General features: G+C 36.7%; 1 protein-coding gene across 5 annotated transcripts in view; it reads left to right on the forward strand.

Moving 5' to 3' along the window:
• lcp2a (lymphocyte cytosolic protein 2a) overlaps nucleotides 1–24246 on the forward strand; it is a 195207-nt gene that overhangs the window by 125045 nt on the left and 45916 nt on the right. For all 5 annotated transcript variants that reach the window (XM_069898929.1, XM_069898928.1, XM_069898926.1 and 2 more), the window contains exons 5-10: nucleotides 5047–5078; nucleotides 12043–12086; nucleotides 12201–12402; nucleotides 13751–13848; nucleotides 14205–14286; nucleotides 23701–23781. In XM_069898929.1, the coding sequence (XP_069755030.1) occupies nucleotides 5047–5078; nucleotides 12043–12086; nucleotides 12201–12402; nucleotides 13751–13848; nucleotides 14205–14286; nucleotides 23701–23781 (539 nt within the window). The remainder of the gene's footprint in view (nucleotides 1–5046; nucleotides 5079–12042; nucleotides 12087–12200; nucleotides 12403–13750; nucleotides 13849–14204; nucleotides 14287–23700; nucleotides 23782–24246) is intronic.

A 24246-nucleotide genomic window follows, 5' to 3' on the forward strand; every position in this document is an offset into this window, starting at 1 on the left:
TCTGAATTTGATAAGATGTGGGGCCCATTCACGGATTATTATCAAAATCTGAGGATTTAAGTGGTGTCGATTCTCTGGGGATTCCCTATCTGGTGTCTGGGGGATGTTATACGATTCATATTTACAATTACCTTGTTTAGAGGGAGGGGGTAGATTAGTAGGGAGAATTTTTTTTCCTTTTTATTATGAAGATGAATAGGTAAGGGGGGGGTTAACTGCAGATTATGGATCATATCACATCAGAAAAGTATAAACTATCTTATATAAGGAAATTTTATGTGTATTATTTGTATAATTTTAGTATTCAATATTTTTGGACATAGTATGAATTATTATTTAATTGTTTAATTGTTATAATTATTGAATTTGATGTCCTGAATGAAATAATTTATCTAATGATTATGTTTATGCTTCTAATTTACAATTGATATGTGATATGTATATGATATGATTTGATTTATGTTATCATTAATATACCTTATGTGAAGGGTTTTTGTTAAATTCAATAAAAATAATTTAAAAAGAAAAAAATTAAAAATATAAATAAAGAAAAAGTTTAAAAAATGTAAAAAAAGATTAATAAACATCTTCCACAGTGTCTCAACTTCCCATTGCCTTTGCTTAACCTTTTCTTATCCACTGCCACTCTCACTGCTTGGACCAACCACCCAGTGCCTTAATTCATCTCTCACAGCCTCTCAAAGACTCACTTGCTCATGCTGCTAACCTAACACAGCACTGGTTCTCCCATGTCCCAATAGAAATATATAAATTTATAAGAGGCCTAGATCAAGTCAATGGCCAGAGTCATTATCCCAGGGTGGATATGTCAAATACCAGAATGGGCAAGTTAAAATAAAAAGGTAAAGTTTAAAGGAAATTACAGCACTTCAAAATGGACGAGGTTTGTAGGTTAATCGAGGTATTTGGGCAGCATGGGCCTGTGGGCTGGACAAATCTTTGCATCTGTAAGGGTGGCACGGTTGATGGAACAGTTAGCACAATGCCTTTACAGGGATTGGACCAGGGTTCAAATCCCGCACTGTCTGTAAGGAGTTTATACGTTCTCCCTGTGTCTGCATGGGTTTACCCTGCGGGCTTCAGTTTCCGCCCACCATTTGTAAATGTACCGGGGGTGTAGGTTAATGGGGTGTAAATTGGACGGTATGGACTCTTGAGCTGAAATGGCCAGTAATCGTGCTGTATACCTAAATTTAAATAAATTTGCAAGGCAAGTTCTATTATACAGAGAGTGAAATGAGCTGCTGGGGGAATGGTGAAAAGTTAAATCCTGAAATGCTGGTCAAATCCTTCTAATTCTTCCTTGTTCCCTACCTTATGTGTTAACATGGGGAGTAGAATTGCATGAAGTCGTCAAACTGAGGCCAAACAAATGCTTTATAAAATTATTGTAAAGTCTCCCTCATCTCATATGTGGCAAGGACTGGATGATGAAGTTGAGGTACAGTCCTGCCATTGTGTAATTCATTTGTGGGGCAGGTTTAAGCGGCTAAATAGTCTCCTGCTGGGTGGAATGGAATGTGACTGCAAAATTGGAGACTCAAGCTTGGAATGCAGAATGATATAGAGTCACAGAGCTACATGTCAACTCTGATGCTTATTTCCACTAATCCCAATTGCATGTATTAGGTCTGTATTTCTCTTCTCCTGTCCTATCCAATTACCCTGTCCAAAGGCCTTTTCAACATTGTAATTCTATATGCTCCTTCTGACAGTCATTTCAGATAACTACCACTTTCAACATGAAAAACATGCATCTTTAAATCTTTCCCCTCTCAACTTAAACCTATGGTCTCTAGTTTTAGACTTCCATAGTCTGGGAAAAAGACTGACGATCTATTCTATCTATGACTCTCATCATTTTATAAATTTCCATTAGGTTTATTTTATAAATCTCCAATAGGTCGCCCCTCAGTCTCCTGCAATCCAATGAGAACAACCCCAGCTTTCTCAATTTCTCCTTATATGGTAATTACTGCCTCTATTCTGGGGAACATTTTGGTGAATCTCTTTTTTGTCCCCTTCTATTGCTACCACATCCTCCCTGGAGTGTGGTAACTACTGGGCACAGTACCCCAAGTACAGTATACCCAACGTTTTGTACATGATGTCTAAACTCTGATGAAAATGAAGACAACTATGCCAAATGACTTCTTCACTACTCAATCGACCTTAGTCACCATTTTCAGTGAGCTATGAACTGGCTAATGAACTCTGAGATTTCTCTGTATATCAACATAAGGTGGTTTAACTACATATGATGGCCAGTATTTGATGTCCCAAAACATATTACCTCATTATTAACCTTTTGGACTCTGCGTCCCTGTTGGACTAACAACAAGCACATTTACTGCATGTCCCCATTTTCCAGGACTGGTTTATACCCAACCACCAGCTGGTTCATTCTTGTGTTCATGCTGTAGTTTACAATGGGCCCAGTACAGAGTATATGAAAGGTTAAAAATGGCCAGAATCCAAAGGGTTAAATTATGAACTAATGAAGCTCAACCATAGCAACTCCACAGTCAGAGAGTCTGAGTAGTGTGTCAACTGGTACATCACCCTTTCCTTAAATATATTTCTTTGATGTTTGGTCTCACACTCACCTCACAGTCAGTATCTTTTGAGGCTCTGATCTTTCCCACTCTCCCTCCTACATCTTGATTTGATCAACCATCAAAACCTGCCTTTCCCCACAATCTATGATGCAGGTTTTCCTGACTATCCTCCTCACTCCCACTAGACTCAACTCAATGTCTAATACAAATTATCCCTTACTTCTCAGGAGGATCCCAGTTTGATCTAATGTCCAACTACATCCAACCTGACAACCTGATTGTACAATGCCCAATCCCTCAATGCTGTTGATCACTCAGGGAGTTTCCCTTCCCTGCACAAGCCTTTCCAACTCTGCCTCTGGATTCTCTTTAAGCTCTTTCCCACCAGCGTGTCTATGATGCATGACTTGTGTGAGTTTCTTCATCACCGTCAATAAGCTGTTAACCATCTTGATTTTGAAAAAGTCTGTTCTATCATGCACAATGTGAGGGGCCTCTTCACAGTCCAATTTAGGAGCCCAGTTTTTGCACAAAATTGCTGCTGGTCTCACAGGTGTGACTTTAACATGCCATTCTAGTGCAGAGAAATCTAGCCTGCGGTTGTTCTGTATGTCTACAGAAGTGGTTGCATGAATTGACCTATTTTACACACAGTGGAATTTGCAAGTGTTGAGTGTTAGTCAGCAGATACGACACATCTCAACAGTCATATCGTAGGAAGAGAGAACTCCACCTCTGAGCATGAAGACTGTGGGTTCAGGCTGCACTCCGTAAGCTAGCAGTTTGATAGTGTTGCATTGTCAAAATTGTTTTTTAATGAGCCATTAGACTGAGCCCCAGTCTGACCTTACAGGTGTCTGTAGAAGAGCCCATGAACATTAGTGGTGAATTGAAAATGTTCTGTCTGTAGGACATCAATAATGTGTTCTGCAGTATTGGGACTGTTGTTTTTATTCTTGTATACAAATGGTCAGGCTAAAAAAAGTGCACTTTTGAAGTTTGAAATGGTATAAAACCTGTGAAGGGATGAGCCAGCAGGATGTAGAAAGGCTGGTGAAATAAGCAATGGTACGGATTGGACAATTTAATAAAGCCATTAGATGTTTAACTGTTAATTGAAGAAAAATGTTGAGGCCTTGGAAAGGCCCCAAGGTGATTTGTCATGAAGAAATCAGGGATGATATATCAGATTATACACTTTGCAAACCAACCTCCCCTCCATCATCTCTATTGTTACCACCCACTGTCTCGGGTAAACAGCCAGTATATTAAACAACCCACATCAGCCCAGTCACATTCTTTTCTCCCCCTCTGATCAGATACATGAGTTTTAAAACACATAGAGCCAGATTTAAAGACACTTTCTTTCTGTCTGTCATCAGGTTCTTAAATACACTGCCCATTAGTAAAAAATGATGCCTTTCTCTGTTTAACTATACCTTTTTCTTTGACACTATACCCTGAACTTTTTGTTTCATGTGGCACTATTGCATGCACTTCTCCTTGTATTCTTGCACCATCTGTTGAGCTACATATAGTTTGACTAAATTGGATAGCACGCGAAACAAAGTTTTGGAACATGGGACAATAAACAATAAACACGTCCTGTTATGTACCTCACTACTTTACACCTCACAGTCTGTTTGTAAAACTTGTCTGTTTTACACTCACACATTTGATACCCTCTCCATTGATCATTGCACATTTCACCTGTTACATACACCCAAGTCATAATGCCCATGTTAGATCATCAAGTCCAATAGAGACTGTAATTTACATCAACATTCTAAACATTTACATCTTGCTGAGTGCACAACCCACCAAGCCATTAAAAACCCCTTGTAGTTTATGTATATATGAGGAAAGGAAATTGCTTAAAATATAAGGCAGGCATGGATGTAGCATGCAAATTCAGGCAGGATGATAGTGTGAGAATATATCATGAGTAATGTCTAAAAGACTGGGGTATCAATGGCATGCAGTATAACTAGTAGGTATATAATAGAAGAATGTGCACAGATAGATGTATATCGATGGGATTTGTAAAGGAACCATGCCGCAGCTGGGATGTTCAAATGGAAGGGTGTACAATGAGTATGTGTGAGACAGTTGGGTATAACAGAAAGAAACACAACATGACAGGCAGGAACAAAAAAAATAGGGTGTGTATAACAGGCAGCTATATCATGGGAGAGTGCATTTAATGAATATTGTATTCAGCAACAGGCACATGAATGCATCAAGACATAACGGACAAAGGTATCATGGGTAACATTGTATAATGGGTGTGGCATATCAAGGGCAGACTGCATAATGGGTACGAGGTTTAAAAATGAGATGGTCGGTAAATAATCAATAATTTTGGACCACCATCAAATTTGACCTACATTGCTGGTGCTCACATTATCATTATTTACAGATGACAGTTCCAGAGTTAATCATTATTTAAACTTTTTTTTGTGTTCAGGAATCAGAATCCTATAATCCAGGAATCTTCAGGTAAGACACAATAAAGGAGGTTAATCTCTGCTGTCATTCATATTGATACTCTTTTTTCTGAATTTAATGAATTTAATATAGATACTGTTTTTCATGTTCTTATGATGAGAAAATATTTTCCATTCATCCATTGATTCTGAAATATATCTTTCTAGATTGCATGTTGGACCTTTTTGGTGCACTAAATCCACTAATCTCTATGAAATGGTAACACCAAATTGAAAATCACAAAAGAAATTGTGAAGTAGGGAGATTCTACTTGTTTTTGTGGTTTACTCATCATTAAATAGACACCTGCAAGTTTCATAGACAGTAGTTGTTTCATAAACAGACAGTAACCCTTACCCAATCTATTTCCACAATAACAACTTAATCAATGTTTCGAACAAGATCTTTTACGTCCGCTTGTTTGTGGTGGTGGTAGGTGGAGCCGGGATATTGGTGCTTCATTCTTCCATGAGAGTTGCCATTGTTTAAGGAGTGGACCGTGTGGCTGTCAATGTCCCAAAGCCACACTGATCTCAGAATATAGAACAAAGAACAATACAGCACAGTACAAGCCCTTTAACCCCCGATGTTGTGCCAACCCATATATTCCTTCCTTAAAAAATAAGTTATAGTGGAAGGGGGAAGAGGGATGAGAAAGATGCTGCCTGATAGGAGGAAAGAAAAGAAGGAGGTAGGGAGCTGGAGGATGGGTGACAGGGTTGAGGGGAAGTGAGAGACCTGGGAAGGGGGTTGACGACAATTGGTTGATATTTATGCCGTCTGGTTGGAATCTATCAAGAGATGTTCCTCCAATCTGCAGGTGGCTTCAACTTGGCAATATATAGGGCCATGGACTGATATGTCAGTTCGGCAATGGGGTGTGGCCACAGGAAGGTCCTTACTGTTGCAGCGGACGGAGTGAAGATGGTCAAGAAACGATCCCCCAATCTCTGAACAGATGTAGAGGAGGCCTCATTGACAGTACTGGATGCAGTAAATGACCCCTACAGATTCACAAGGGAAGTGTTGCTTTATTTGGAAGAACTATTTGGAGCCCTGGATGATGGTGAAGAAGGAGGTGTGGGTAGGTCTAAATGTAGTACTTCCTGCAATGACAGGGGTAGGTACCAGGGGGGTGATTGGTGGGTAGATGCTACACCCTGATCAAAGGGCCTGTGAGACACAGCCATTTGCAGAACTCTCTATTTTACAAGCCTTCCCTCAATGACTGCTTGCATATAAGACCAATATTCCAGGAGTTGGGTTGCTCTGATTCATGCATTGTTTGCAAATTTGAATATTATTTATAAAAGTTGTAAGACTTTTGATCAATTTTTGTCGTTAAAGCTGGTTACCCATACTGATGATATCAACACCTGAGCAACATAAAATTCATTGAAACCACATTTGGGCAAATCGTAACAGGAAATACCCAATCCAGTTTGGTTTCAAATACTTCAAAACCAGCTAAAAATGCATAAAAACAGGTGCAATTGAGTTCATTTTCCAGACAAGTCTAGTTAATGCAAGCAACGCTGTGTCTCCACTCACTGCTCTCTCTTGTCTGCACCAGTAGCAGCGCTGTACTAACAGCAGCTCCAGTAGTGCCATCATTTTTTTTAGAGATGGATAATGAGGCAGTGAAGTATGTAAGGTACAAAATATGTGGAATCAACAATCTATTAGTAAGTGGGTTCTCCACCATTGCCATTCTACTTCCCCACCTTTCCCCCCACCACCACCACCTGTTCCCTCTCATCCTTATTTCTTCAATTCTTCAAAAATCTATGTTTTTGGGGGGCGTGGTGTGATGGCGTAGGGAGAAGATGGGGAAAAACATCTCCCCAAGCAAAACCCGATTTCTAAAGTTTTTGTACCTTTTTAGAAAATATTGGATATATTGTTGATATATTCTGGAAAGCAACTATGAGGAAAACAAAAGTACAAGCAGTTAAGAAAACGACTTCTAAACAGTTATCAAGTACAGAAGAACTTGGGCCTACCTTTAAAATGGAGCCTGCGGAGTCAATTCCTGTTCACCCAAAACTGCAACGGCAGGCCCTGGGTAAGACTCACTTGACTCCAGAGCCAATTTCATGCAGCATGGCAGAAGATGGCACCAGACCTCGAAGATGTCTTCCTCCAGACTATGAGGAGCAACCGCGCATGCACAAAACTTTGCACATGTGCATTATATCGAGTTTTACCCAAGCTGTGGGAAGACCTGACTTCTCTCGGCCATGACTTCTCTTGGCTGATGGGGGGGGGGCAGGGGGGGGGTGGAATTCAAACCCGCAGTTGAGCTGAAATGCCATCTACATCGACAAAGGAGGAAGAAGGCAACTTGGAGGGGTACTGGAAGAAGAAGAAATCTATCAGGCTTGGAGGAGGAAGAGACTGTTATATATCAGGGTAGACCCATATCTAAACAGGTTTTAACAAAGTTTAAATATGACCCTCATTATTCAGACCCACCAGGTCAAGTTGATATATCTAAACAGATAGAACATTTGGCAACTCAGATGAGTCAAGGTTTTCATCTGTGAAGGAATAACTTACTAATATGAAGGGGGAGATATCATCTATTAAGTTGGATGTGGCAAAGTGTGTGAAATTGGTGGATAAGGTACAAGATAAATTTAAGAAGATTGAGGAAGATTTTCATGACTAATGATGTGGAACAATGTAAAGAAAAGATAGGAGAGATGGAGGATTCATTTACTGGTTGGGAAATTCAGAGAAAGATTTATTGAAGAAAATTGATGTGTTGCAGAATCATATAGTTGAAGTAATAATGTTAAAATTGTTGGTCTTCTGGAAGATTTTGAGAGTCCAGACTTGGTTCAATTTTTTTCAGAAGTGGATCCCTGAAGTTTTGGGGAAAGAATATTTTCCAAATGGTTTGGAATTGGATAGAGTGCACAGAGCTCACAGAGCTCCAGCTCAAGCTCCATGCTCTATCCTGATTAGATGTCTACGCTATCAGATAGAGAATTTATTTTAAGAGTTGCAGTTCAAAATGAGAAACATAATCAAGGCCCCTTGGTAGTTAAGAATAATAGTTTTCTTTCATGCTGAATTGAGCTAAGCTGTTATTAAATGATGTAAGGAATTTAATTCTGCCAAAGCTGTTTTGTGGAAGAAAGGATATAAATTTTCTTTTTGATATCCTGCTGTACTTAAAAGTTTTTTATGGAGACTTTCAATCTCAGTATTTTATTGATGATGTTGAAGCTCTCACATTTACTAATTCTATACCAGATAATAAACAGATATAAAGTCAAGAAAGCTTTTCTCAACAGCCTGAACCAGTTCAGAAGGAGAAGAATGGAGGGCGAGAAAATAAATCTCATCAGTTGATTGAAAATGATATCAACGATGATCAAGTTTATGGAGATCTGGAGGAAGCATATCATACTTGAAATAACTTGCTGATTATTTTTTTTTGTTCTATTTGGTGGGGGTTTGAATACTGACCCTTCCAAAGTTGATGCCCTCTTTGTGGTATCGGTCACTCCCGCATAATTGAGGGAGATAAAACAAGTGCAGTATTATTGTTTTCTTGGGGTTTTTTTCTATATGGGTTTTTTTCTTTTGAGGAGATTTTTTAGTCTTTTTTCTGTGGTTGCCATGGAGAGGAGTTCCATCATGTGTGGTAAGGTGGTATTTAAAGTTTTAGAGAAATTTAAATTTTGCCCTTTTTTTATTGGTTGGATTAAGGCTGTACATAGAAGTCCTACTGCTAGAGTGATGACAAATGGACAGTTATCTTTATCTTTTATGTTGACCAGATTGACTAGACAAGGCAGTCCTTTGCCACCAGCTCTATTTGCATTAGTTATTGAACCTTTGGCTCATATGATTAGACAAGATAGTAATATTAAAGGTATTAAGGTGAAATCTGATGAATTTAAAATTAATTTGTTTGTAGATGATGTTTTGATATATTTTTCAGAACCTCAGAATTCTTTGAGGTGTTTACATGACCAATTGGAACAGTATGATGAGATATTAGGTTATAAAATTAATTGGGAGAAGACTGAGATTATGTCATTATCTGAGAAGGATTATTCTTCTTGAAGGCATGTTGTGAAATTCAAATGGTCAGATCAGGTTAAGTATTTAGGTGTTAAGGTAGCTTGTAATTATGGTCATTTATATGAATTAAATTAGTTGACATTATTGTCTAAAATTAAACATAATTTGAATTGATGGAAAGATTTATTGATTACATTAAAAGGAAGAGTTCATTGTATTAAAATTAATATTTTTCCTCGAATTCAGTATTTATTTCAATCTATTCCTTATAAGATTTCTCAAAAAATTTTAAGGATTTAAATGCTTTGGTGAGGACTTTTTTATGAAGGATAAAATGGTAAGGGTATCTACAAAAATTAACTTGGAAATATGAATTAGGGGGTCTGCAACTCTAATTTTCAAAATTATTATGTTAAAATTGAAATTTATTAATAGGTAATTTGAGATAAATCTTTGATATGGGCTAATATTGAATTCTAAAATTGGTAAGAAGAGGATGGATCAGTTATTGAGTAGTTATAATTTACTTATTTTGGAACACAATGGATTTGTGGTATAAAAAATGAAGTTATAGGTACTTAAGGTAAGATTTCACGTAAAACCCCTTTATATGAAAATAAACTTTTCCCTTTCACACTTAATAATCAGCTTTTGAAGTTATTAAAGGGTATTAAATTGGTGCAAGATTGTTATGATGCAGGATATTTTATTTCTTTTCAAAGAATGAAAGAGAAATATATATCTTCAAATATTCTTTTTTTTCTTATTATCAAATTAAAGCTTTATTGTTGGATAATTTTGGGCATACCTTATGGTTACCTAGACAGTCTAAGTTTGAAATTTTACTGAGGGTTGTAAGAAGGAACTTATTTCTGAGATGTAAGGTTTATTACAGAATAAAATGCTTAAGTTGAATTTATAAAAATCTAGATTGAAATGAGAGAAATATCTAGGTATACTTATTTCTCAGGATGATTGGATGAATTTATGTAGGGATAGTATGACTAAAATTGTAAATATAAGGTATTGATTAGTTCATTATAATTTTATTCATCAATTATATTTAACTCTGGAAAAATTAAGGAGATATAATTTTATTTCTTCAGATTTATGTTTTAGATATCATAAGGATGTAGGTTCTTTTTTATACTCTACTTGGTTATGTGAAACAGTAAAACCTTTTTGGAAGAGACTTAAGGAATTTTTAGAAGTTATTCTGAAGGTGAAATTTTCATTAGATCCTTTAGTATTTTTCTTGGGTAATATTAAGAGGATAAGTTTAGAATTAAAATTAAATAGATTTCAAATTGCATTTTTGAGATTGGCATTAGCTGTCGCTAGAAAATATTTGGCAATTACTTGGAAAAATGAGACTGATTTGAGTATTCAGAGATGGCATATGGAGTTGAGGTCTTGTATTCCATTGGAGAAGATATATAATTTGTGTGGTAATTATTTTTTTATTGTAAAACTTGAATCCCGTATTTGGATTATATGGGTTTGAATTTTTCAATCCGCTGACTGCACAGTAGTGGTATTACTCCAAACTATGGTAATTAACTGATGAATTTTGTTGTTATGGTTGATCTCCTCTTCCTTTTTTTTTCTTCCTTCTTTATTCTCTTTTGGGTTAGGTTAAAGGGGGGTGGGTTGGAGTGGATGGGTTAGGGAGGGGGGTGGGGGGGTTGTAGGGGGTTAGTTTTAGAATTTCATGTCTGTATTTTTTTAATTGTTTTGTTTTATTCATTAATTGTATGTTTCAATATATATCAAGATTTAATAAATAAAATTTCCAAAATAAAACTAACTATTTATGTTTCAAGTACATTCAACGAGGAAGCTCTACTGCTTCCTAAGGCAGAGAATTCCTGTGCCAAGCTTCATTGCATCCAGACAGGATTTTTTTTAATGGTACATCTGTAAAAGTTAGTTAGAGATCTCAGGAACATGTAGCATTTCACCAGGCTTCTGAAAAATAGAGTCTTTGGTGCACTTTCTTGGTTGGACCAAGCAGGTAGTTGGTGATATTTACTCCTAAACACTTGAAGCTGTCCACCATCTCCACCTCAGCACAGGGACGTGCGGTGGTCTCCATTTTGTGAAGTCTGCAGCACTCTAGTTGTCCTAGTTGGACATACCAAAACACAGCACCTTGCACTTGTCAGAGTTAAATTCCATTTGCCATTCTATGTCCCACTTTCCCAACTGGTATAGATCATATTGCCAAGTTAGATACCTTCCTCACTGTCCGGGACATCACCAATTTTGCTGTCATTTCCAAATTTACAAAACATATTAACTAAATTGTCAACCACATAATTAACAATCAATAGCACTGACCCCTGCAGCACACTACTTGTCACAGACGTCCAATCAGAAAAGCATCACCCACATTACTACCCTCCTCCCTCTGAGCCAGCTTCCAGCTTCCCTTGGATCCCATGTGGTTTAAATTTCCAGACTAACCTACCAGGTGGGATCTTGTCAACAACCTTGCTAAAGTCCATAACTTTGTCACATTTGATCCTTGGCACATTGCAACTTGTCTATTATTTTTTCATGGAATAACTGGCCAGCCATCAACATGAGGCAACCATTGTCTCTTCTGAACAACACTTTTGACCGGCAAATAGGTGGTTCCACATGAAATTTCTCTTTCAGCTGAAAGTTTTTTTTTAGCTTTCATTTATCTGTTCTGATGATTCCTAACCCAGCTCAGCATCCAGACGTTTTACTATGTTGAAACCACGATATACTACAGAACTGGAAATGGCTTCCATGAGCTGCAATCATGTTTCAATTGAAATATCAGATTTCAGATTTATTGTCAGAGTACATACATAAGATCACATGCAACCTGGGATTCTTTTTCATGCAGTCGAGGCAGAATTACCAGTTCCATATATCATGTCCCACATTTGTTTACTCTCTTTTACAGATTATAGACACAATGATGACATTGGATGGGATTCAGATGAATTTGTAAGTCATCTTAATTTCCTAATTGCAATAAGACTAAACTGATAATAGCAGATGAAGCATTTTTACTGATACTTTGCGTAGTCTTTCACGTTAACTCGAAGTGATATGCTTCAGACAGAGGATGATGACGACTACGAGGACCCAGATGAAGACCAGAGCTCTGGAGATGATGACGGAGATTATGAATCCCCGAATGAAGATGGTGAAGGGCACAACAGTGATAGTGATTATGAACCCCCACCTTCAAATGATGAAGAAGCCCATCAAAGCAAAATATTTGCAGCAAAGCCCATCTCCAATGACTCTGATTATGCAGGTACCTTTCCAATATCAGGACTTGGATTCATGTCACAAATAACAGTGAATAATTTCACAGGATCAGAGGAATAATTGTGACACTTGATGTGTGCAAATTTAAAGAAATGTAGACTGGTGGTTTTAAACCTTTTCTGCACTCTTTCAAAATCCTCCACATTCTTACTGCAATTGGGGAACGGAATTGCTCACAGTATTAGGGCAGCCTAAACCAATATTGTATATAGCTGCAACATAACCTCCTTACATTTATACACAATACCCTGCCCAATAAAGCCAAGCATACTATACACCTTTACTACCCAATCTAGTTGCATGGCCACTTTCAATGAGATATGGACCTTGACCCCCAAATCCTTTTGCACATCAAGCTTTTAATATTTTTGACATTAACTGTATATGCACATAATAATCACATAAAGCTATCATTTAAAATAATATACATTTAGATTAAATATTTGGGGATGATTTACTCAATCTCACAGCCTGCAGGAACAAATTATTTCCTAGCCTGGCAGATCTGATTTTGATGCTCCTGTACCTCCTTCTTGATGATAGTGGATCAGAGATCCTGTCTGATGAATGGAAAGGATCCTTGATAATTTTTTGAGCCCTATTTAAGCAACACTTCCAATAAATCTCATCAATAGAGAAAATGGAGACCCCAATCTTCTCAGCTGCTTTGATGATCCTCTGCATTGACTTCCAATCTGATACATTGTAGTTATCATACCACACAATAATGCAGCCAGACAGGACACTCTCAATTGTGCTTCTGTGAAATGTTATCAAGATGGGGTCCAATAGCCTTGCCCTCCTCATCCTTTTTAGGAAATGTAGACGCTGCTGTGCCTTCCTGACTAATGATGAAGTGTTGAAGGTCAGGATGGGTTGTCCTTTACATGCACACCAAAAAACTCTGTGCTCTCAACTCTCTCCACGATGGAACCATTGATGTGCAGCAGAGAGTGGTTAACCTTCATCCTCCTGAAGTCCACTATCATCTCTTTGTGTTTTCACTTTGAATCCCAACTTGTTCTTCTGATTCGACTGAGAAGCTCAGAGATCTGATGGCTTGTAGAGCTAAAAAGCCATTATGGAGAAGGAGGAATGAGGACATAGTGGGATTGGGAAGTAAAGACAAGAATTGTGAAATGGAGTCATTGTTTAAATCTGGGCTAGTTTATGACAAATATGGCAGGAGCCGAGTGTGAGTAGGATTTCGAGTAACAGAACAGTAAGCAGTGCTATGGATCACCTCAAGATGATGAAGATGTCAGATGGGTGGCTGCTTAAGAATAATTTATAAAATGTAAACTTGAAAATAAAATGTCATTATTTCCTTTTAGATAAACGAACTACAATAAAATCAGGAAGCCACCCGCCCATTCCTCCTCAGCGTCCTGGATCAATTCCAATCATGCCAGCTGGAAACAAGGGCAATATTGTAAGTGTTTATCAGCTGAAAGGACCCATACAGTAATGCCATTAACTCCTCTGTATCATTTTCTTTCCAATTCTTCGCAAATAGATGAATTATAGCAGAATTAAAGTTATAAAAGATGCTTTTGTGGTTATTTACAAAAATTCTCTGGATTTTTAAAAAGAATTTTAATTAGTTTAATTTGGAGATACAGCTCAGTAACAAGTCTTCCTGGCCCATGAGTCCACGCCACCCAATTACACCCATATAACCAATTAACCTACCAACCCATACATCTTGGGAATATGTAAATGTAAACTTGAACTTGAAGTTCAATCGTCTTTGCCAGCAATATTTTTAATGTGGTTTCTTTTTTCCAGCCAAGTATGTTCTCCAATATACCAGTCAGTGATGATCCAGGTCACAACAAGGATCGGGGCTTCTCAACGCCTGGTTATAGAGGTATTTGCATATTTACAAGGTTTTATTTTAAAATCTATGTTATTTCAACATTTTAGATCTTGAACAGTTTATTTTAATTGATTAAAAAATCATTTTAAAACTTTAAGATCTGTTTGGAGTTATTGTAAAATTCCTGAATTTATGAATATACTTGAGACACAGATAGATAGGCCAAATGGTTGACTCCTGCTCCTATTTCATGTGTTCTTATGAAGATTGTAGGCCTTAAGTTAGAGAGGCTGGATAGGCTGAGACCTTTTTTTTCTGGAGTTTAGGAACCATATAGAGGTTTATAAAATAATGAGGGTTATAGATTAGATCAGACTATTTCCCAAAACTGGAGAGCATTGACTGAAGAGAAAAGGGAACTGAAGGGCACTTTCTTCACACAGAGGCTTTTGAGTGTGTAGGACGAACTGTTAGAGGTAGTGATAAAGACAGGGACAATTACAGATTTAAAACTTGCAGGCAGATACATGAATAGGAAAGGTTTAGAGGGATATGGGTTGAACACAGGCAAATGGGATGAACTCTGGTAGACAACTTCTTTGGCAGAGGTGAATTTGGCCTAAGGGTTTTTTTTTTCCATACCTTGATGAAGGGCTCAAGGCCAAAATGTTGGTTATGTATTTTATCTTTGCTACATAAAGGACACTGTTTGACCTGCTGAGTTTCTCCAGTAATGTGTTTTTTACTTCAACCACAGTGTCTGCAGGCATTTGAGTTGAACTTCTGTGGGGTTTTTTCTCTCTGCTGTGTTACTCAGACTGCATAATCAGACACTTGAATGCATTATACTACTGCTTAACACTGATGCTGTACATTTACCATAATAGATATTGCAACTCAGAATAATGCACATTACAACTTTTTGATTGGAGGGAATGTAATGATTGAGGAAATGCATAGAGGGTCTTACCTTTAAAGACAATGAAACTCTACATCCTTTCAGCATTCAAGTTCAAGTTTATTGTCATTCAATTGCCCCAGTACAACCCTAAGAAATTACATTTTCCAGACCACAGTACAGAACAGTGCAAAACACATGTACAGACATTACAGATTCAGAAAAATTATACGTACACACATTACATATTTACATATATAAAAATAAATATTTTAAATAAATAATAGTGTGACAGAATATGTTGAGTTTTATATTGTATATATATATATGATTTTGGGAGATAAATTGGGGCAGGTTTTTTTTAGTGTAGGTCACATAGAAACACTTCAAAACAATCTCATTTAAAATACTGGAGCTCTGCTCAAGCTAGACAGGCTGGCTCCAAAAGCCTTTATAAAAGCTTTGGGGAGTCCCCAAGGGACTTCACTAATGGATTGTTGTTTTGAAAAGCAAAAGATGAAAGAACTCGTTGGAGCCTCAGGCTGTCTGAGTCCAATTTGCTGTTCTAGGAAGGTCATCTGGTTTTTCAAGCAGAGAGAGTCATACAGGCATTTCTCAGAGAGAGAGAGAGAGAGAGAGAGAGAGAGAGAGAGAGAGAGATAGTGCTAGAGTTCAACAGCAGCAGTTTGGACTGGAACAGGACAAGCTGGCAAGCTTGTGGAAAACCCCCATTTGAAGATGGATTGTGAGTTCTTAGTTCAGCCTGGTCAAAGCTCTTGTGGTCCATACAAGAGGAGATGCTGGCTGTACAATGTTTCACTTGAAATAAAGTAAACCTAAAGGAACTGTGTAGTGACCTGAAAGAAAGAGGTTATCATCTGGTAAACAATGATGGGGCAAGTTTCTTCGGCAAGACACTGATGTGACTGATTAGAAGGGATCAGTTTGTGTCCAGTGAACAACAAATCTCTCTCTGAAAACCAGCAAGAACCTTCCTGAGTGGTAACCATTTACCTTTCAAGCACCAAAGCCTGGTGAACTTCATAAATATGCTGTGCACAGTATAAGAATTACCTGCAGGGAACATGGCATGATGGTGTAGGGAGAAGACATGGGAAGGCACCTCCCTCTGGCAGAACTATTCAAAACCCATTAATAAGTTTTTAAAAATGCTTTCAAAACTGTTGATTATATTGTTGAACTACTCTACAATTAGCCATGAGGAAGACTAAAGCTCAAACAGCAAAGAAAACAGCTACCAAACAGTTAACACTTACTGAAGAAACTCAGCCTTCCTCACAAACAGAGCCTCTGGTGTTGATTTCAACTCGGCCCCAATCACAGTGTCAACCCACTGGTAAAGTCTATATTACACCGGCGCCGACTTTGCATATCGCTACTCAATCTCCTTCGGATCAGGAAATTCAACTGCACATACGCGAAAGTTTGAAATGGCCCAGGCTGATGGGGGTGGGGAGTGGGGTCCCCCGCACCTTTAGTCAGGTCGAGGTGACCTTTGTATCAATGGAGGAGGATGAGGACATCACTGGATTGGAAGAAGAAGAGGATCAACTTCTGGAAGAAGAAATAATGATATTTAAGGGTAGGCCTGTGATCAGACAGACTTTTAAACAAGTCTGATCCTCATCATTCAGACTCAACCTTATCTGATTTATCTAAATAAATGGAGAATTTGGCTATGCAAGTGAGCCAAGAGGTTTCAGTTGTGAAGGAACAATTGGCTGACGTGATGGGGGAAATGTCTTCTATTAAAATGGATGTGGAAAAGTGCCTGAAAGCAGTGGATAAGGTTCAAGATAAGTTTAAGAAGATTGAAAAAGCATTTATTGATTGTAAAGAGCATGTGAACCAATGTAAAGAAAGAATAGGACAGATGGAGGATTTGTTTACTGGTTGGGAGATTCAGAAAAGTGATTTGTTAAAGAAGATTGATGTTTTGGAAAATCAGAGTTGGAGGAATAATGTTAAAATTGTTGGTCTTCCGGAAGATTTTGAAGGTCTGGATCCGGATCAGTTTTTTCAGAAGTGGATTCCTGAAGTATTGGGAACAGTTTATTTCCTGAATGGTCTGGAATTAGATAGAGCTTATCAAGCTCCATGTTCTGTTCTGATTCGATGTCTGTGTTATCAGGATAGAGAACTGATTCTAAGACTTGCTGTACAGAATGCCAGAAGTAATCAGGGTCCTTGTTCAGAATAATATTTTTCTATGCTGATTTGAGTAAAGCTGCAATTAAACATCATAAAGAATTTAATTCAGCTTGTTCTGTGGAAGAAGGGTTATAAGTTTGCTTTTCATTATCCTGCTGTGCTTTAAGTTTTTTATGGGGATTACCAAACTCAGTTTTTTTAATGATGATGTTGAAGCTCTCACTTTTGCTCATTCTCTACCTGATAATAAGCAGGGGCAAGATCAAGAAAAGTTCCCTCAACAGCTTGTTCTAGTTCTGAAAGGGAAGAATGGGAAGCGAGAGATGGAAACTCAACAGTTGAATGATATTAGGATTGATGATGATCAGGTTAATCGAGATTTGGAAGAAGCTTACCGTATTTGAATTGATTATGTTTTATTTTTGATTGTTCTTTTCAGGAGGGGTGGTTCGACTACCAATCCTTCCAAAGTCGTCGGCCACTTTGTGGCATTTGTCACTCCTGTACAATTGAGGGGGAGGGTAATACTATTATACTATTGTAGTATTCTTTTATGGTTTTTTTAATGAGGTTTTTTGTTTCTTTCTTTTTTTGAGGAGATCCTTAAACTTGTTTGTAATAGGGCAATGGGGAGGTGCTCTGCCACTTATGTGAGATATATCTGTGATGTTTTATGGGTAATTTAAATTTTGCTATTTTTAAAGTTAATGGGCTTAATAAACTGATTAAGAGAAAGAGGGTATTAGCGTATATTAAAAAATTGAAAGTTGATATTGCTTTTTTACAAGAGACACATTTGACTGAAAAAGAACACCAGAAATTAAAAATAGATTGGGTTGGTCAAGTTATAGCATCTTCTTTTAATTCTAAAGCAAGATGTGTTTCCACTCTTAAGTCAAGCATATGATGAAATTCTGGTAGAGGGCGATTTTAATTGTTGCTTAGATCCACTGTTAGATAACTCTCCAAAATCGATAGTTAGAACAAAACTGGCTAAACAGTTATGAAAGATATGAATTTAGTAGAGATTTGGAGAAAATTAAATCCTAAGGAGAAAGATTTTTCATTTCATTCATCTCAACAAGATTCTTATTCTGGAATATATTTGTTTTTAGTATCTGCACAATTACAAGGGTGAGTTTTTAAAGCTGAATATAAGAGTAGGATTTTGTCTGATCATTCTTTGTTGTTAACTTCCTGTACTGGTTCAGAGAGAGTGGAGAATGCTTATCGTTGGAGATTTAATCCTATGTTGTTGAGAAATCCTGATTTATGAGGGATTAAATAGTTGTTTTTGAAAATAAATGTAGATTCCGTTGATAGTAAATTTGTTTTATCAGATGCTTTGAAAGGTTATTTGTGGGGACAGATTATTAGTTACACGGCTAAAATGAAAAAAAAAAACAACATATGGTTGAGGCTAGTAAATTGGAGAAGGAGGTATAGATTTTGGAAAAGGATTTGCAGTGAAATTCTATGTAGGTTAAGAAAGCTCATTTAATTAAATTAAAATTGTGCTATAATTCATTACAAACTTATACATTTGATAAATTATTGCAGAGAACTAAACAGTGTTATTATGAGTTGGGTGAAAGAGTCCATAAAGTGTTAGTGTGGCAGTTAAAAACAGAGCAAGCTTCTAGAACAATAAATGCTATTAGACATGATTCAATGATTACATATAAACCTCAGGAAATTAATTATGAATTTTGTTTATTTTATGAGAAATTGTATACTTTGGAAGTATTGGAAGATAAAGTTAAAATTGATAATTTTTTTGTCCAATTTAGCTTTACCTTCTTTGAAGAATACGGATATTAAGGATTTAGATGCTTTCTTTACTGTTACAGAAGTGAGGGAAACACTTTGATAATTGTCTTGTGGGAAGTCTCCAAGAGAGGATGGTTTTACTTCTGAATTTTACAAAGAATTTCAGGATTTATTAATTTCTTTATTGTTGGATATATTGAAACAGGTGACGGAGACTGGTTCTTTCCCGAATTCTTTATCTAGAGCAATTATTACCATTATTCTTAAGAAGAATAGAGACCCATTAAAAGAAGGATCTTATAGACCTATTTCTCTATTAAATGTAGATTATAAAATTGTTGGCAAGGTTCTGGCTAATAGATTAGCTAAATACTTACCAGATTTGATTCATGTAGATCAGGCAGGTTTTATTAAAAATCGGTATTCAGCAGATAATATTGTGAAGTTGATTTCTTTAATTAATATTTCTCAAGAGCAATCTGACCAACCTGTGGTAATTGCTCTTGATGCAGACAAGGCCTTTGATAGAGTGGAGTGGATTTTTTTTGTTTAAAGTTTTGGAGAAGTTCAATTTTTGGCCTCTTTTTACTGGTTAGATTAAGTCTTTACATAAAAATCCTACAGCTAGAGTTGTGACAAATGGACAGGTATTATCTAGATCAACTCGACCGGGCTGTCTTTTGTCACTAGCTCTCTTTGCATTAGTCATTGAATGTTTGGCTCAGTTAATTAAACAAGATAATAATATTAAAGGTATTAAGGTGAAATGGATGAATATAAAATAAATATGTTTGCAGATGACATTTTGATATATTTAACACAACATTTGGAATCTTTGCAGACTTTGCATAATAGATTGGAGCAGTACAATTAAATATTGGGATATAAAATTAACTGGGAAAAGAGTGAAATTATGCCTTTGGCTGATGTAGATCACTCCCTTTGTTGGCATATTGCAAAATTTAAGTGGTCTGAACAGATTAAATATTTAGGTATTATTATAGATAGTAATCATAATCATTTAAATTATCTAAAATTAAACATGATTTAAATCGGTGGAAAGATTTAACTATAACATTAATTGGATGTGTTAATTGTGTTAAAATTAATATCTTTCCCCGTAATCAATACCTCTTTCATTCTATTCCTTGAAAGATTCCTCAAATTTTTAAAAAAGATTTGAATGCTTCAGTGAGGAAATTTTTGTGGAAAGATAAAATGGCGAAGGTGTCATTATAGAAATTAACTTGGAAGTATGCTTTAGGAGGATTGCAACTTCCTCATTTTCAAGGTTATTATGAATCGGCACAGTTGAAATTTATTAGTAGGATGTTTGAAGTAGATAAATCTTTGATATGGGCTAATATTGAAATATCTCAGATTGATGAGAAGAGGATGGATCAGTTTATTTATAAATGGAATTCTCAGTTATTACAGAGTTATAATTTACCAGTGTTGAAACACTTAATGGAGTTATGGATTAAGAAGAATGAAATTATAGGTACTGAAGGTAAAATCTTGGCTAAAACTCCTTTGTTTCAAAATAACCATTTCCTTTTACATTTAATAATTAACTTTTGAAACTGTGGGAACAGAAAGGAATTAGATTGCTAGAAGATTGCTATGAAGCTGGATAATTTATTTAGTTTCAGAGGATGAAAGAGAAATCTGAAATATCTTCGAATACTTTGTTTTCTTATTATCAACTTAAAGCACTATTGTTGGATAATTTTGGGTGTATGTTACGGTTACCTTGGCGATCTAAATTTGAAATCTTACTGATGGTGGTAAGAAAGGATTTGTATCTGAGATGTATGCTTTATTGCAGACTAAAATGCTTAAGCCGGATATTTATAAATCTAAATTAAAATGGGAAAAAGATTTGTCCATATCTATTTCTCAGGATGATTGGATGACCTTATGTGAGGATGGCATGACTAAAATTGTGAATGTAAGATATAGATTGGTTCATTATAATTTTCTTTGTCCATTGTATTTGACCCCAGATAAATTAAGGAAATATAAGTTTATTTCTTCTGATTTATGTTTTAGGTGCCATAAACAAGTTGGTTCTTTTTTAGTCTACTTGGTCATGTGAGACGGTTAAACCTTTTTGGAATAGAATTTAGGAACTTTTAGAGCTATATTCAAATTTAAAATTTCACTTGATCCTATGGTATTTTTACTGGGTTATATTAAGAAATTGAGTTTGAAATTAAAATTAGATAAATATCAAATTGCTTTTTTGAGATTGGCCTTAGCTGTGGCTAGAAAATGTTTGGAAAAACGAATCCGATTTGAGTATTCAACGATGGCATTTGGAAATGAGATCTTGTATTCCACTGGAAAAGATAACATAATTTACATAATAATTATTCCTTCTTTGTTAAAACCTGGAGCCTGTATATGAAATATATGAGGTTGAATTTGTAAGTTTTTTTCCCACAAATTGATGATGCTGCCAAAATCATGGCAATAATTGAGGGCTGTTATGTTATTCAATCTCCTCTTCTATTCTCTCCTCTTCTTTCTTTCTTTTGGGGTAGTTTAGAGGGAGGTTGGGGGGCAGGTGAGTTAGGGTTTGGTGGGGTGAGTGGGTTATATGGGGTAAAATATTATCTATTTACTCATTTTTATTGTATGATTTATTATAATCAATAAATAAAATTTTCCAAAAAAAAATGCCTGCAACCAGTGAACTTGGAGGAGTGAAAAGTGAGATTGGACTGCGAATTAAATAATTCTTTTGAACTTATATATACACATTACATACACATGCGCTTAGAATTAGAAGGAGCGGAGGGTTGTTAGGTTAAGTTAGTAGTGATAAGATAAAGTTTGATTCTGTTTTCATGTTTAAAGATAATTAAAAGCAACTTATGTTTAAGTAACCACTTGTCTTGGTGAATATCTATTGCTGCTGGGTTTTGGGGTCCTCTGGGCTCATAACAGTAAAGTCACAGAGAGAGAAAAATCCCTGCTGAAGTTCATGGGAAATTGCTAGCAATGAGCATTTCAAAGTACAGAAGGGGAAGTATTAATCAGAATCAGAATTTATTGTCATGACAAGTCACAAAATTCATTGTTTTGCAGCAATATCACAGTGTAAACATTTATAAAGATCACCTTACAATAAATAAATCTCATGCACAAAGTCAAAGTAAGGCTGTGTCTTTGGTTCATTGATCATTCAGGAATCTGATGGCAGTGGGGAAGAAGCTGTCCCTGTGCTGCTGAGAGCTCGTCTTTAGGTTCCTGTACCTTTTTCTCAATGGGTAAAAAGGGCATTGCCTGGGTAGTAGATGTCTTTGAGGATAGAGGCTGCTTTCTTAAGACCCCCCAACCCCCACACCTTTTTATTCAATGTGTGCCTGATTTTCTGCACTCCTGAAGAAAGTAGTAATGAAGTCTCTGCAGGAGGCACACCATATGGTCAGATTTTAAAAAAATCACTGTAATGTCATGCTTTCCAGCATACTAATTGAATTTGATTATTGTTTTCTTGCCTATACATTTCACTTTCCATCCTGCACTTTATGATGTCTCCCAAAGAAGAGGCAAATCATGTCCTTACATCCTTTATTCCTCAGCCTCTGCCAGGAATTTCTCCCTCAAATTTTGCTATTGGATCAAGCAGTGCAAACTTTCCCAAATTGGGAGTCAAATTCACTTCAGAGATTATCCCTAATCAATGCTGGAACGTCATCTCATGAGAGACACAAAATCTGTAGTTGCTGCAATCTGGAGCAAACAATGACCAGTTGGAAGAGTTGAACCGGACAGGCTGCATCTGTGAGGGAAAGAGACAGCTGAAATTTCAGGTCAGGAACTTCAGTAGGACTGAGAGACCAAATGGAAGATAACAGTATAAAGGGGGAGGGGGATAGGTGAGGCAAAAGTTGAAAAGAGATGGGCAGATTGAGGTGAGGAAAGGCTGATCAAGAGATGATCAGGTTGGGAGGGAAGGAGAATAGGAGGTGATGAGTGGTGACAACATCCTGTAATCTGGCTCATCATTACCCATTATTCAGCATTAATGTCATCAATTAATTTATAAGTGGTTTTGGAGCCAAACTTGGCTATTTCTGAATTTAAAATTATGGAGAATGGGAGATATGAGTGGGCGATGAGCAGATAGAGCAGGTTGGAGAAGGGAAAGAATCTGGGCAATGTGGTCGCAAAAATGGGTGTGTCATCTTATGATTGATAGGAGTTCAACCAGTCAAGGTTGGTTGCAAGCCAGCAAGTGGGACTGTGTGATGTCAGCAATCTTATAAGGTATCACAGACTTTGTGGATATTCTTCACCTCTGTCCTGCAGTCTCATTCTCTTCCATAGTAGCCATAATATGTGCTGCTCTGAAAACTGTGCTTTCAAGTTCCATTGTTCCAAGATCACTGTGCAGCACAATGTTAGTAGATGTATTGGGGACTGCACTTATTGTATCTCAGAGTGAAAAATGCCCAACACTATTTTGGAATTCATTTTAAGCAATTTTGCTTTTTTTTTCTGTAGAATGCGCCACAAGGAGTCCGATCCAATTTCTCTGCAGCATTGTTTCGATAAGTGATTCTTTACTTTCCAACTTCATCAGTTTATGATTTATGTAAACTGTTTTCTTGCAGCTCCCAAAGTTGACAGGAGTAGGAAACCACTTTTGGATCAACCAGGCAGCCAACAGGTTGAAAGAGATTCCCCTTCAATGGGTAAGTGAAATTTCTAAACATTTCCTTTCAAATCACTGCTACCTTCGGGCAGAAGGTACAGAAGCCCAAAGAACCTTCAGGTTCAAGAACAGTTTATTTCCAACACTTAACAGACTCTGGAACCTCCCCTTGTTTCACTAATCATGGACTGCCTTGCCATCACAGAAGAAATGTTTTAACACCAATATTTATTATTTTTCTTTTTTGTATTTATGGTGTCTTTTTAATTCATTTAAGTATACAATTGTAGTTTTAAAAATTTTTGTTTAGTTTTTACAGCAGCTATACTTGTTCAGCTGCAGTCAATAATAATTTTGGTGTATGTGTACAATATGTATGACAATATACAATCATCTAGCTTTGGCTCATGGAAGCTCAGACTGCACTTTTGTTGCCAAGCTGCTGAAGGCTGTGAATTCCATTGCTTTTGCTAGAACTTGTCCTCAACCTCAATAACTCCTCCTT

The sequence above is a fragment of the Narcine bancroftii genome, chromosome 9 (genome assembly GCF_036971445.1).
Source record: "Narcine bancroftii isolate sNarBan1 chromosome 9, sNarBan1.hap1, whole genome shotgun sequence".
In the NCBI taxonomy this organism is placed as follows: Eukaryota; Metazoa; Chordata; class Chondrichthyes; order Torpediniformes; family Narcinidae; genus Narcine; species Narcine bancroftii.